The sequence below is a fragment of the Schizosaccharomyces osmophilus genome, chromosome 1, assembly GCF_027921745.1.
Source record: "Schizosaccharomyces osmophilus chromosome 1, complete sequence".
Lineage (NCBI taxonomy): Eukaryota > Fungi > Ascomycota > Schizosaccharomycetes > Schizosaccharomycetales > Schizosaccharomycetaceae > Schizosaccharomyces > Schizosaccharomyces osmophilus.
In genome coordinates, this window is record NC_079238.1 from 790,585 (window position 1) to 803,860 (window position 13,276).

A 13,276-nucleotide genomic window follows, 5' to 3' on the forward strand; every position below is an offset into this window, starting at 1 on the left:
TGGATTTGGAATATAGAGAAATGGAAGGTGTTTAAACACGTTGTACTGCACAACGTTGGTAATGCTTAAACTAGATTATGCGCTTTACAGTACTATGGTATAATACATAATGTATACTACTAGGATACAAAGCATTCCACTAATCAATAAATGAGAAAGATTCAAAAAATGATGGGGTTACTTTAAGATTGACATATATTTTTATAATTATAGTTATTTTCTTTTATTTAGGTTTGACTCTTCTTTTTCTGCTTGGAAGTCTCGCTGATATAACTTGGAATCGCAAACGCGTCTACATCAAATAACGACTGATCGACTAACCCCATTGTGCAAGGCCACAAAACCTACCAAGAACCAACTACGGCGGGCCAACTTGGAAACTCAAGAATGTCGCTCACGGTAGCTCTTAAAGCAAAACCTATTGCCTACAGTGCAATTGCTTTTGCTGAATTTGTAAACGCTTCTGGCCTAGGTCATATTGCTACTAAATTTGAAGATGTCAATCTGATTGACAATGCCGACAAGGCAAGCAGCGTTGCTGTTGACTTAAATGGCAACAATAAAGTGTATGGATCCGAAAATGTCGTCAACAGTTTTCTTGAAAAGTTCCCCGATCTTTTTTTGGGAAAGAATGAAAAATCATCCGTTCAAACCTGGATTGAGTTAGCTGCTGCCTTGGCTCCTTCTCATAACTTTATGGAAGTTTCAAATTTGTTGGCACAATTAGATGACCATTTAATTATGCGCACTCTCTTTGTTGGTTATTCTTTAACCATTGCCGATATGGCTGTTTGGGGAGCTTTGAAGGCTAACAACATGGCTGCTGGTGCCGTCCGTACTGGTCAATATCATAATCTTGCTCGTTGGTATAGATATATGGATACTCAAAAGCCCTTTGCCGTTACTTTGGAAAACTTTACCAAGTCTGTTAATTCCAGCAAGAAGCAAAAATCTTCTGGTCCCAACTACGAAATTGGCCTTCCAGATGCTATAGATGGAAAGGTTGTTACCAGATTTCCTCCCGAGCCCAGTGGTTACTTGCACATTGGCCATGCTAAAGCTGCTCTCTTGAACGAGTACTTTGCCAAGAAGTATCACGGTAAGCTCATTGTTCGTTTTGATGACACCAATCCTAGCAAAGAAAATGCTGAATTCCAAGACTCGATTTTGGAAGATATTGCTTTGCTCGGTATTAAGCCCGACGTCATAACTTATACCTCTGACTATATGGATAAAATCCACGATTTGTGTATTGAGATGATTAAGTCTGGCCATGCTTATGCTGATGACACCGAGGTTGAACAAATGCGTGCTGAGAGAAACGAAGGTATCCCTAGCAGATACCGCGAACGTCCCGTCGAAGAATCTCTTGCTGTTTTTTCTGAAATGGATAAGGGATCTGATTTAGGTTTGAAGAATTGCATCCGTGCTAAGATCTCCTATGAAAACCCCAACAAAGCTCTTCGTGATCCCGTAATTTATCGTTGTAACTTGTTGCCTCATCATCGCACTGGTACCAAGTATAAAGCTTATCCTACTTATGACTTTGCTTGTCCAATTGTTGACTCTACTGAGGGCGTCACTCACGCTTTACGTACCACTGAATATCGTGATCGTAACCCCATGTATCAATGGATGTTGAAGGCTATGAACCTTCGCAAGGTCCACGTTTGGGAATTCTCTCGTATGAACTTCGTCCGCACTCTCCTTAGTAAGCGTAAGCTTACCGCCCTTGTTGACCATGGCTTAGTTTGGGGCTGGGATGATCCTCGTTTCCCTACTGTTCGTGGTGTCCGTAGACGCGGTATGACTATTGAAGCTTTGCAACAGTATATTATTTCTCAAGGTCCTAGTAAAAATATTTTGACTCTTGACTGGACTTCTTTCTGGGCTACTAATAAGAAAATAGTTGATCCAAATGCTCCTCGTCATACTGCTATTGCAGAAGAAGGACTTGTGAAAGCTACCCTTACTAACGGTCCTGAGGCTCTTTACACAAAAGACCGTCTCAAGCATAAGAAGAACCCTAACTTGGGTAGCAGAGATGTTGTTTACTCTCGTGACATTTTGATTGAGCAAGCTGATGCTTCTGCTTTGAATAAGGATGAAGAATTTACTTTGATGGACTGGGGTAATGCTTATGTTAGAGAAATTACTCATGACGTTTCCGGTAAAGTTACCGCATTGAAGTTGGAACTTCATTTGGAAGGTGACTTTAAGAAGACCGAAAAGAAGGTCACTTGGTTGGCTGATACCGGGGACAAAGTACTTGCTGATCTCGTCGATTTTGACTACTTGATTACTAAGGATAAGCTTGAGGAAGAAGATGATTACAAGAATTTCTTGACTCCTAAGACTGAATTCCACACTTCTGTTTATGCAGACAATGCTGTCAAGGACTTGAAGAAAGGAGATATCGTTCAAATTGAGCGTAAGGGTTATTTCATTGTGGATTCTCCCTTCGATGGCAAGGGTATTTCTTTCTTCAACATTCCTGATGGCAAGACTGTCAACCGTTACGGAACAAAAAATTAAATAGAAAAATGGTGTACTAGATAATTTCTGAATAAAAAAGCAAGGTTTTGGTTGTACACAAATTCAAGTGCTATATAATTGGATAATCCCTAAATATTCATTTTAAAAGGAAACAGTCCATATGTAAACTAACAAAAATGCCAAAAAAATAAGGGCCATATCCAAGTCATGAAAAGATTGTATTCATCGGAATTCTAGTTTTAAATTTGAACGTTGTTCAATTTTTTAGTAACTTCGTGCGTTTCAGAATCTGGGCGATTCGCTCTGCCTCCACGTTTACCACCTCGTCCTCTCTGGTTCGGCGAATATGCGTTGGAATGACGATGGTAATTTGCTTGTGTGGGCTTTTTGTTTGACTTATTTGTGGAGTAATCAAAAGGCAAAGAAGGAACACTATGCAATGACTGGCCATTGGATGATCTTGATTCTGTGTTCTTGGCCCATGCACTAGAAGGAGGAGGAGGAGGAGGAGGATAAGCTGAGCTGTGTTCTGTTACAAGACGACTTGAAGGAGTTGACTTAGGATGAGATGGGGTAGTATTACTCACCGATTTGTTTTTTCTGGCGGATCCAGCACGGGTAGTAACGACAAACTGGGGTTCTGTGACGTTCAAAATCATAGAGGGTTCAACTTGCATTCCTCTATATGGAGAACATTTCCCGTCCAGGGTTGTACCACTCATGAATGGTAAATCAAAAACAACATCAAGCTGATGAGAGGCGATACTGACAACCGTACCGTAAGCAGCTATGGGAACTTTACCAGAATCTTGAACATATACGACACGATCACCCAAAGAGAATGTCTGACTGTGTAGCAAACTTTTAGTTTGACAAGGTTTCAATAAAGCATAACGGGGAACACCGAAAACTTTTCGAGGAACTTGATAAGTAGAATCAACAGATGCGGCTTTTTCTTCTACCATTTGAATACTTTCTGTATCCAATGCATCTTCATCCAAGGCGACTCGGTAAAGAGAGTTTATTTCTTTTTCTTTCATCCATGTCTTGACAGCTGTTAACTTTCCACCCTCTTCCTTAGGAAACAAATCATTAGCATTCACATTTTCTTTAGTGGCATGGGTGGTTAGGATGTGAAATAACTGTGGAAAAGTATCCATATACTCCCTAATCAACAACACAGCTTTATCAGAAAACTCCCAGCCGGTACCACTTTTTCTTGAATATCCTAACACTTTCTGGTTTCGAGCATCGAACTTCAAATTCAAACCGATATTTTCTCTTTTATTGCCAACTGTAATGAGATAACTAGCCGTTATTTTACTTAAAAGCAGAGGATGTAAATTGAGCATTTTAGCAACCACGTAAGAGGGATAATACCTCTGCTTAGACTTGGAATCTTCCACAAGCATACGACCCCAAGTAGCATCCAAACCAGGGGCGGTTGATAACCAAATAGCCAACCTGTTGTTTTTACAACCAATCACCTGGGCAGGTCTGCCATAATTGTATTCGCCCAAATGAAATGCCTTAGTACCTGAAGGATATTCGACGTCAAGAGGAGGAGCTTCTTTTTCAATAAAACGTGGATCGTCAATAGCAATTTTATCAACCACCAACTGAATTGGATAGTCGTCTAAAACATTGTCATTAAAAGCTTTCACCAGAGCCCCTTCTTGGGTGTACTGTAAGCCTTTTATAGGGCGAACTTGTAACATAAGGCGCATATCACCAAAAAGCACGCCAAAACGCTTGTTATACTCTCTTCCTTTAGACGAGACCTTCCGTTCAAAAGACTTCTTTTCATATTCGTTTAATTCTCGTTGTTCTAGTTCACCATCGGTTATTTGGTAAACGACATTTCCATCCGCAGCACTTTCAACGAGAGCTTCACGTAAATATGGCCAGTCTACGAATATTCTTCGACCAATGTACTGAGCGGCAAGCTGTTCATTTGTCAACGCTTGCCTTTGGTCGTGAACGTCAACAATCACGCTCGGGTTTTTGCTCTCATTTCCAAAAACGTTTATGCCATGCAAGGAAAGTTCAGCTGTAATCTTCAAGGTGTGAAACGATGGGAATCCTACCATACCAAATGCACCTAAATATACTCCCGGGCATAAACCAACCAAGTACTGTTTACCATCCATAGATGGCAGTTGGTACGGTCGCTCCACACATCTTGTAATCAAGTCGGGAAACACATAGGGCAATGAAGAAGGGAAGCTCGATGTGTAATTTTCAGCTAAAGTAAATACAGTCGGAGGTCTAAACATGTTGCGTTCGCGTTCGTTGTCCGTTAAAAGATTTTCTCGAGATCGCAAAGCATCCAAAAGCCGACGCTCATCAATGAATGGGATAATAACGACAGCTTCCCAACTAGCCGTTTTGCCATTCTGATCTAAAGTAAAATTCTCGGGGTAGAAATCTTTGATAGGAGATTCAGAGTTGAACATAAGTTCTCTAAAAGAAGGAGGAACCAATTCGCTGCTTTTAGATGGTAATACTGCCATCAATTGCTCAAAAGGACGGAATGGTGTACCCATCTCAAAATCAGTTTTTGCCCTCAAACCCTTTAAAACATCAGATATTTTGGGAGAATAATGATAATTATAATACCAACCCCATGATTGACAACCACGGTAGTAATAGAAGAGGACCCATTGTAAGCCTTCGACGTATCTTTGAGTCATATCCCGCAAAGCATCCTCGTTAAAATAGCTGAAGTGTACCTTGTCACGGTAATAGGCATCCTTCCATTGAATGAAATCATCTTCAACGCTAGCTTCTTGTTTAAGTTGATCTTCATGTAGTAAAGGAAGCTGATCATATTTCTGCAGGACTTTTTCAATTTCTTCTTGTTCGACTTCATCATCGCCCTCGAATGCCAAATCCTTGAAAGCAACTCTCACATTTTCGATGCCATCCACTCTGGTTAGCTTAGCACAGGAGAGATGTAATTCGTTTGCAAGATGACGGATAAAACGTTGGTCGGCGGTGGATATATTAGGTGGAAAGTCTAAATAAAGGTCACGAGAAGACAAAAATTTGCGGATAGATGCATAAAATTGTTTCTGATTCACTGTAAGAGCTTTAATATCATCACTGAAAGTTTTAAGGTATTTTTGAAAATCAAAAGATTGTTTTTCGTTTGCTGGTTGCCTTTTAGACTCATAAACCTCAGAACGAAATACTTCTTTTTCAAAATTTTCAAGTTCCAGCAATATAAGTTCCAAGCGATCCATATTAATAACGCCGTGTTCATTGATGTAACCGCCAGCAGTTGGCATCACCTTCTTATAAATGTTAAACATTAAAGCCAAAGCACCTTCATTAATATGTAGACCGGGTAAATGAGGAAGAAAATCATTACCAACGAAAAATGCCAATAAAATAAAGTCATCAAGAATTCGCTCGAGATCGTACTTAAAAGAAAAGGATGAACGACATTCCTGAAATTCAAATTCTAAATATTCTCTAAGGAGACTTAAATGTAACAAATAAAATTTCTGATTTGCCAGCTCCGTCGAACGACGTTTACTAGCTGGGCCAAAAGTAACCTCTTCTCTTAGTAAACAAAAGTGAGGATCGTGAGACAAGAGACCAAGCATAATTAAGTCTGCATCTAAACCATACAAGCAATGGCGTGTATTGGGATTATAATCTGGTTGAGCCTTTTGGGTACGAATATACTCCATAATTTTATGTTCACCTTCACCAGGAGTATCATGTCCAGAAAGGATAACCTGAATATTACTCCAATTGGAATCGTTGGTAATCTTTTTATGAATAAAATAATAGAGTTGACGCGACACTCGTTCCATAAATGTGGTTCCTGGGGTAATGCAATTACTATCAAAACGAGCCTCTGGAATCTCTTCGCCGTTTTTCTCTGCCTTTAAACGAGCATCATGAGCATCCTTGGCAGTTCGAAAACGCCGACTTCTCTGTTGATTCATCTTTGCTCTAGGAGCACAACCATCGACGGCCATATACAAAAGCTTTTTTGGCTTTATTTTTTCAAAAAGATGTTCAATGTAATTAAAAATAGCAATATACATTTCTTCTTCGGGAAGTGGAGGCGACGAATGATCATCATTTTTGTGCGTGCAATTGTGCAAGATACCGTTCATGTCCAAGTACATATTATCGAATCTGAATCACAGGTGTTAAAAAGTTTTCAATCAAGCATTCAATCTTCTCACATACTCTGGAATCCGATCATTTTCAATTAATTGACTGCATAGCGGATATCTTTCGCTCATCCATCGAAAAAACTACTGTTAACATCATCCTTTTCAGCAAATATAACAAACCTTTGGAATTCCCATATCTATTGAAGTATTTTATGCAAATAATTTGCGTAGTAAGGTAAATTAAAAATATATTATTAAATTTTGTTGTTTGTAAATGGCAGTTGTCAACATGAATCGTAATTAAATCAGCACTGCTTGTTTATGCCGCTGTAGATGTCAGTATATGATATACGGTATGAGTGCAAACTACGTAAGCTTTAATGAACCGGCCTACGCTACAATTCAGTATTCGGTAAACATTACTCAATGGAACAAGAAAAAATTGTTTAAGAAGTGGATATGTTCATAGTTCTTTCCTTATGAGATCGTGAAATTGTTGAAGATTCAACAAGAAAGAACCTTTGGACATTACGAATGGATCTGCACCATTCGATTGGGTCGCCTGCTTTGAAATCTGACACTCAAAATACTCCAATTTGATTACTTAGATGTATAGGCAAGAAATAATTAATAGAGTACGCAGACTACATAAAACAAAAATTTTATAAAGAGGAGAGCTTGCAGATTTTAGAGTGAATAACATTGGGTAACTCGTAAACTGGTTGAACAATTAATATAGAAAAGGACTGGGTATGTAATATGAGAAGGGAAATGGGAAATTGAATGGCCAACTAATCCAACAAAAACAAGCATTCGTCTAACCCCATTGAATAAATCACGGCAAACCCGATTTAGGGAGGATGATAAAACAAAAATACAGAAGTGTTGCCGCATCTGCAAACGCTGAAACATCAATCAATAAATTCATAAGACAATGAAAGACTTAGTCTTCGTATGCTCCAATGCCAACTACCCAAAAAAAGGCTTCAAAAAAGAATTGTAACTTGGTTGAACAAGATAAATATAGGGAAACCCTATAACTTTGCTCTTTCTTCTTTTCCGCAATAACAAAAATAACATAAAAGTAAACACTTGATCAGCAAGCAAGTCAGAAGAGATTACTACAGATACGTAAAGAAATATCCTTTTTGCTTCACAAACATGTCTAAACAATCCCTTTGTGACCTGAAAATGACCAAAACCTATTGCCAATGCTAAAATAATAAACCGCAAAAAACCATTAAAAACGAAGCTGTTCATATGTGCATAGTTTGCTCTGGCAATACGCATGCGTTGGTTTTTATAAAAGGATATCCAAGTCCGTAATTTTAAATCTTTCCAATCAAGCGAAAGAACTCTTCACGAGTCTTGCTACTTCCCCGGAAAACGCCTGTCAAACTGCTCGTAACTGTACTGCTACCAGGCTTTTCCACTCCTCGCATCACCATGCACATGTGCGAAGCTTCCATGACAACAGCTACACCCTGTGGCTTCAGCACTGCTTGAACTGCTTGCGCTACCTGTTTGGTTAAACGCTCCTGAACTTGTAACCGGCGCGAAAACATGTCTGCAATTCTTGCAAGCTTAGATAAGCCCAAAACTCGTCTGCGAGGAATGTAACCAATATGAATCTAGAATGGAAATTAGCTCAACGCTCCGTAACTTCTATCGGCACTATTTATAAATTAAGCCTATTACCTTTCCAGTAAAAGGAACCAAATGATGTTCGCATAAACTGAATACATCAATGTCTCTAACAATCACCATCTCGTCGTGATCTTCTTCGAAAACCGCATTGTTTATTACTTCACGTAAATTCACTTCATATCCTTTAGTGAAATAAAGCATTGCCTTTGCATAACGTTCTGGTGTACCGTACAATCCTTGTCGCTGAGGATCCTCACCTATACACGATAAAATCGTTCTGACAGCTTCAGAGATCGTTTGCACTTTTTGATCTTCTTCAGTTTCAATTCTCTCTTGAGTTCCTTGACCTATTTACATTAATTGTATGTCCATATGTAACCTATTGCTTTATAGACTTCTCTTCTCTAAATGAATTACTTACAAGGCCAGGACAAACCGTCCAAATCTAATGTTGGAGTCGATGCGCCTGATACTGATGCCGGCTGTATCCGTAATGGAGACCCTATATAATCTTTTTTGTTTGTTTCCATTGAAATTGATTTTAATAAAAGAGAAATAAATTTGTAATTGAAAAGATCAAAAAGAACGATCACTGCGTGTCATGTTACTCGAAATAAGGGACTATAGTGAACCCGCATTGGCACTCGGTAATAAACTAAAGTTGGTTTTGTTGTTTGAATATATCCCAAGCTTCATTAAGATTGCTAAAAGCAGATTCAGCGATTAGACGTTGCTCAACGGTTGCTTGTTGGGGGAGTTTGTCAGGATGCACACATGATATGGCCTTCATATACATGATCTTGACGCGTTTTGTCAGGACCAAATCTGTCAAAGACACAGGTTTCCAACGGCATTCCGGCCACAAGATCGTATCCAAAGATGACAAAAGAGCTCTGATATTTCCCTCTTTGCCACTTTTCCATCTGTTTATTAGCTGCTGAACTGGTTCACGTAACTGGTTTCTCCTTTCCTCAACTTTTTCAGCTTGTTTTTGCTTGTCACGAAATTCGGATAATCTTTCTGATCCTTGTGATGTCTTTGGTAGTTCCAGCGATTTTCGGACAGTAGGTTTCGAAATAGTTTTCGCTGAATTTGGCTGTGAAGGCTGTTTACCAAGTGCTCGTCCACACCGACGTTTTCCCTCCAAAGACAGATTGTTAATTTTACCGCCGGATAGTAAATCTGACCATGACTCGAGTGCTAATTCATATTTTTCCAATTGCTCCAAAGCTTGAGCTTTTCGAATCATACATTTCACATAAAATTCGTTCATGTTCTTGCCATTTATAAACTCACCTTCTCCTTTCCCTTGTCCTATAATCTCCAATGCTTTTACTGAATCTTTAAGACTGTTCCGTACATCACCAATTTTCATGTAGCATAAGCTTCTATTGCATAAGAGAGGTATAGAGCGAGTGTGACCCTCAGGAACTTGAGATAGTAATTTATTGAAGATGTCAATTGCCTGGCTAAAGTCTCCTTTGTAATAATAATCATTTCCTTCTGTCTGACCTTGCTCGATAATAGATCGCGACATAGAGTCCATATCAACTTCGTCTCGCTGAACTTTCAAATATGGTTTCTCGTTTTTATGATCCAACTCCCGATGATGATGAGGCAATAATTCGCCTTGCGTCTTTTGCATATCAAAAGAAGGCGCTACCTTCTGGTGGCTTATTGATTCATCTGGTATTTCTATTAGAGAGGAGAATAAGTTATCATTAAATTCGTCAACATTTTTATGCTCTAGTTCGGATACAGACTCAGTAGATAAATCTTCTACAGGCTCATTTTTCGAGAGCGGGATGTCTGAAGTTGGTTCTTTTGTCGACACAGCTTCATCGGATTTTGCTGAAGCTGGCATTATAGGATATTGATTATCGAATTCATCAGAAACATATCCCTCAGTCATCCACCGAGGTTGGTTTGGATTCTTTAAAGACTTCCTTTCTTCCACAGCAGACCTCAGTTTTTGGCGTCCAACGTTCCATAGATCTGTTGCCTTCGTAAAAAACTGATCTTTAATTTGGTTGGATACTTGCTGTAATTCAGACAACTTATCAGAGTAGTACTGTTCATTACTGGATGGTGACTTGGAAGTCGGATTTTGAGAAGATCTAGGCTCTTGCTCGAAAATTAATTCTATAGCCTCCTGTAAAGATCCGGTTTGTTTTAGAGCAAATCTGCTAAGACTATCGGAGAATCCCATTGCACGAAGTTGAGCATAAGAATCAGTACCCGAAAGCTGTGAGGAATTGCTTGAAAACGAAGCATCAGGAGCATGCTGTTCAATTACTTTGCCTTCGGTCTCTGATTCTGCGGGAGGGTTTCGTAATTCCGGTAATGAAGTACGTTGCATAATTGACTTGTCTTCGTCTTGTAATTGAAGATCTTCCAGTGTATTCAACAAAGAGTCTTTAGTATTTGAATGAATATTTTCGATTTTTTTCTCATCATTAGAACCTTTTGTTTCAGTTTCGGATAACCGATGGAGAACCTCGAGATTACTGTATGGATCATGACTGATCGAGGCGTTGGGAGAGGGAGATTCCAAAGTCTGTGGAGTCTGCGCTGTTTTTCTTTCTAGCTCATTTAAAGAAGTACTCTTAGTTTCATTCTTTCTTTGAAAGAGATTAGCGAACGGATCGCGATTTCTTTTCATACTCGAAGATTCCTTAGTACTGTCAGGTGTTTGAGGATAGGGCACAGAAACAGGACTATTTGAATTTTGTTTTATCCCCAATAAATTCTTTTTATTACTTCCATTGTATTGGTTATTTGTAAGATCGAAATTCAGTAAGTCATCCATCGCTTAATTTGATGTTGGAAAGGGCACACTGTACTAGCGAATGTGAGTACCAGCAAGGCCGATTTTAGAATCCGCTTTGGTTTCGAGTAATTTTTTCTCAGTCCATTTAAAAAGGTTCGGAATTGCTTGCAATTCGGCCTTTTTTTGAAGGAAAAGCATCCTCTGTAGTTGTTCACGTATATGGGGTTCGCAGCGTAAACAATCGGATTGAAGCAGGTTTCTAGCAATTGTAGTATCGCGCTTCCCAAAAGAAAGAGAATAGCTGTAATTTTCTGGAAATATATCTTGGTCAAAAGGGCCCAAAAATTGCAATTGAGGTAATAGCATGGAATTTTCATAACCACTAGCCTTCGAACCATGTTTGTAGCAACTGTAAATCAAAATTCCATAAGGATCCCAATCAAAAATTCCAAATATAGGCAACTCTGGTAAATATTTTGTGATTTCTAGCAAAAACTTTCTAGTGGACAAATCTGGAAATCCTTTTGCCTAACATTGTCAACAGAAATATTCTATTTTCACATCTCCATATCTTACCGTAATCAGAATTGTATCTTCCAGTCCACGCTCTACGAGGGTTTGGAACACGGCTTCTTTCTCAACTACTAAAACCCAATTTGCAGTGGATTTTAAAAAGGAAATTGGGTGGTAGCTAATCAAGGTAGGCTAAAAAAATTCAGTTAGAATTTTTGGAAATGTTTTACTTATACCTTGGATGTTTCCAGCTTTTCTCCTTCTTGGAGAGTGATGCTTAAAGGGCCATAAACAAGCCCTTTGCCAGATGCTTCCTAAGTAAAAATTAGAATTCTAATTTTAGAGGAAATGTAAGATTGGGATCCTTACCACATTTAGTGCTGATCTAGGGCAGCCTATGGTACAGGCAAGGTCTTCAATCAATTCGTCAACAACAGATTGTTTTTTGAACAATTGAACATCATGATAAAATATATCTCTAACAATCGTTAGTATAATGAAATAATTTTACGCGTGTACCTTTTTGTAACCACGCTTTCCGTTTCAATCGCCTCGTGTATACAGTCCAAAACCTGTAAAATCTGAGCAACCTTTATAGGATGATTGATGATATTGTATTTTTTAGGACGAGGGGTTTTAGAAAAGCTTCCCTTTGATGAGAAAACGCGGCCACTGGCCTTCCTTTTCGAAAGACTTAGGAATGCAGGTGTTTTGCTAGGATCTGCCAATTGTTTCAGAAAAGATTTGACAATTGCTTCAACTCTCTCTTTTACATTAAAAAAATTTACTTTTTCTTCCTCCTCCTTCACAAATGCCATTTTTGTTGAGAGTTTCTGAATTTGGTTTCGCGTTACTTTTATTTACGCGTCTGACTTCGCTTGATTTTAGCTTACGTACCTACAATGTAGGGAAAAATATTATGTAACAACGCGCTCTAGTAAAAAAGCCCAAAGAAACCTTTCTATTTTTCTTTTCAATCGTTTTAAAATTATTTATTCTTTTTATTTAGAGTAGAAAATTGTAACTATGAAAAAATAAAAACTATGGTCACAGCCAGGCTCGAACTGGCGACATTCGACTTATTAGATCGACATGATAACCAACTACATCATGCGACCATCTCTCTTTAAGATTAAGAGGATATATATATATTTCTTCGATCAAGTAAAACAAAACAGAATAGCAAAAAATCTGAATTTGGTACGGCACGCGTAGGGAAGGAATTAATTTTGATAAAATATTTGTACTTTGTTATATTGAAGCCATTCTCTCTTATATGCTAGTGATAGGCTGGTACGTTGACTCAGAGAAAGATGCATACAAGCAAAACTCAACCTTGCGATGTTGATATGTACTATGTTACAGTTCATCATCATTAGTCAAATTTACTTAAGCGAAGAATTAAGAAAATCAAAAGTTCAGCGTTATTTCAAAAGTCATGGAGTCTTTTTCAACTGAGCGATAGGAATCCAAGGAAACAGAAGAACCACTAATAAAAGGAGATTATATATCATACAAGGCGTTTCTTTTCATTAATTACATACTTCTTTTTCTTCATGTACGCCAATGGAGCAAGAAAACCATGGCTGAATAACAAACAAGCGTGAGGTTTATTTCTAAGGCAAGGTTCGATTTAGATGAAACCCCAAATTGTCCATTGATCCTTTAGATATAAATAGAAAAAAAGAAAATATTAGATAGGAAGAATATTTTT

The 13,276-nt window shown here is 38.4% G+C and overlaps 6 protein-coding genes and 1 non-coding gene across 7 annotated transcripts; 1 reads left to right on the forward strand and 6 right to left on the reverse strand.

The window, feature by feature from the left end:
- Positions 1–387: 387 nt before the first annotated feature.
- On the forward strand, positions 388–2,535 carry gus1 (cytoplasmic glutamate-tRNA ligase Gus1; the record flags this gene model as incomplete). Its single annotated transcript, XM_056179156.1, has 1 exon — positions 388–2,535. One exon carries the CDS (start codon positions 388–390, stop codon positions 2,533–2,535), a length of 2,148 nt encoding a protein of 715 aa, XP_056036263.1.
- Positions 2,536–2,735: 200 nt separating this feature from the next.
- On the reverse strand, positions 2,736–6,761 carry exo2 (exonuclease II Exo2; the record flags this gene model as incomplete). The annotated part of the gene is made up of 2 exons (XM_056179157.1): positions 2,736–6,651; positions 6,706–6,761. 2 exons carry the CDS (start codon positions 6,759–6,761, stop codon positions 2,736–2,738), a joined length of 3,972 nt encoding a protein of 1,323 aa, XP_056036264.1.
- An 840-nt stretch (positions 6,762–7,601) lies between these two features.
- On the reverse strand, positions 7,602–7,922 carry SOMG_00364 (uncharacterized protein; the record flags this gene model as incomplete). The annotated part of the gene is made up of 1 exon (XM_056179158.1): positions 7,602–7,922. The coding sequence occupies one exon, from the start codon at positions 7,920–7,922 to the stop codon at positions 7,602–7,604; it is 321 nt and encodes a 106-aa protein (XP_056036265.1).
- A 38-nt stretch (positions 7,923–7,960) lies between these two features.
- fol2 (GTP cyclohydrolase Fol2) lies at positions 7,961–8,809 on the reverse strand (the record flags this gene model as incomplete). The annotated part of the gene is made up of 3 exons (XM_056179159.1): positions 7,961–8,263; positions 8,331–8,626; positions 8,701–8,809. The coding sequence occupies 3 exons, from the start codon at positions 8,807–8,809 to the stop codon at positions 7,961–7,963; spliced, it is 708 nt and encodes a 235-aa protein (XP_056036266.1).
- A 125-nt stretch (positions 8,810–8,934) lies between these two features.
- On the reverse strand, positions 8,935–11,088 carry ucp7 (UBA/TPR/DNAJ domain protein Ucp7; the record flags this gene model as incomplete). Its single annotated transcript, XM_056179160.1, has 1 exon — positions 8,935–11,088. The coding sequence occupies one exon, from the start codon at positions 11,086–11,088 to the stop codon at positions 8,935–8,937; it is 2,154 nt and encodes a 717-aa protein (XP_056036267.1).
- A 33-nt stretch (positions 11,089–11,121) lies between these two features.
- Positions 11,122–12,380, reverse strand: rec12 (DSB-forming protein Rec12/Spo11; the record flags this gene model as incomplete). The annotated part of the gene is made up of 5 exons (XM_056179161.1): positions 11,122–11,577; positions 11,626–11,754; positions 11,799–11,876; positions 11,932–12,040; positions 12,082–12,380. The coding sequence occupies 5 exons, from the start codon at positions 12,378–12,380 to the stop codon at positions 11,122–11,124; spliced, it is 1,071 nt and encodes a 356-aa protein (XP_056036268.1).
- A 226-nt stretch (positions 12,381–12,606) lies between these two features.
- On the reverse strand, positions 12,607–12,680 carry SOMG_20011. The gene has a single exon. It is a non-coding gene; the product is annotated as a tRNA-Ile (tRNA).
- Positions 12,681–13,276: the final 596 nt, after the last annotated feature.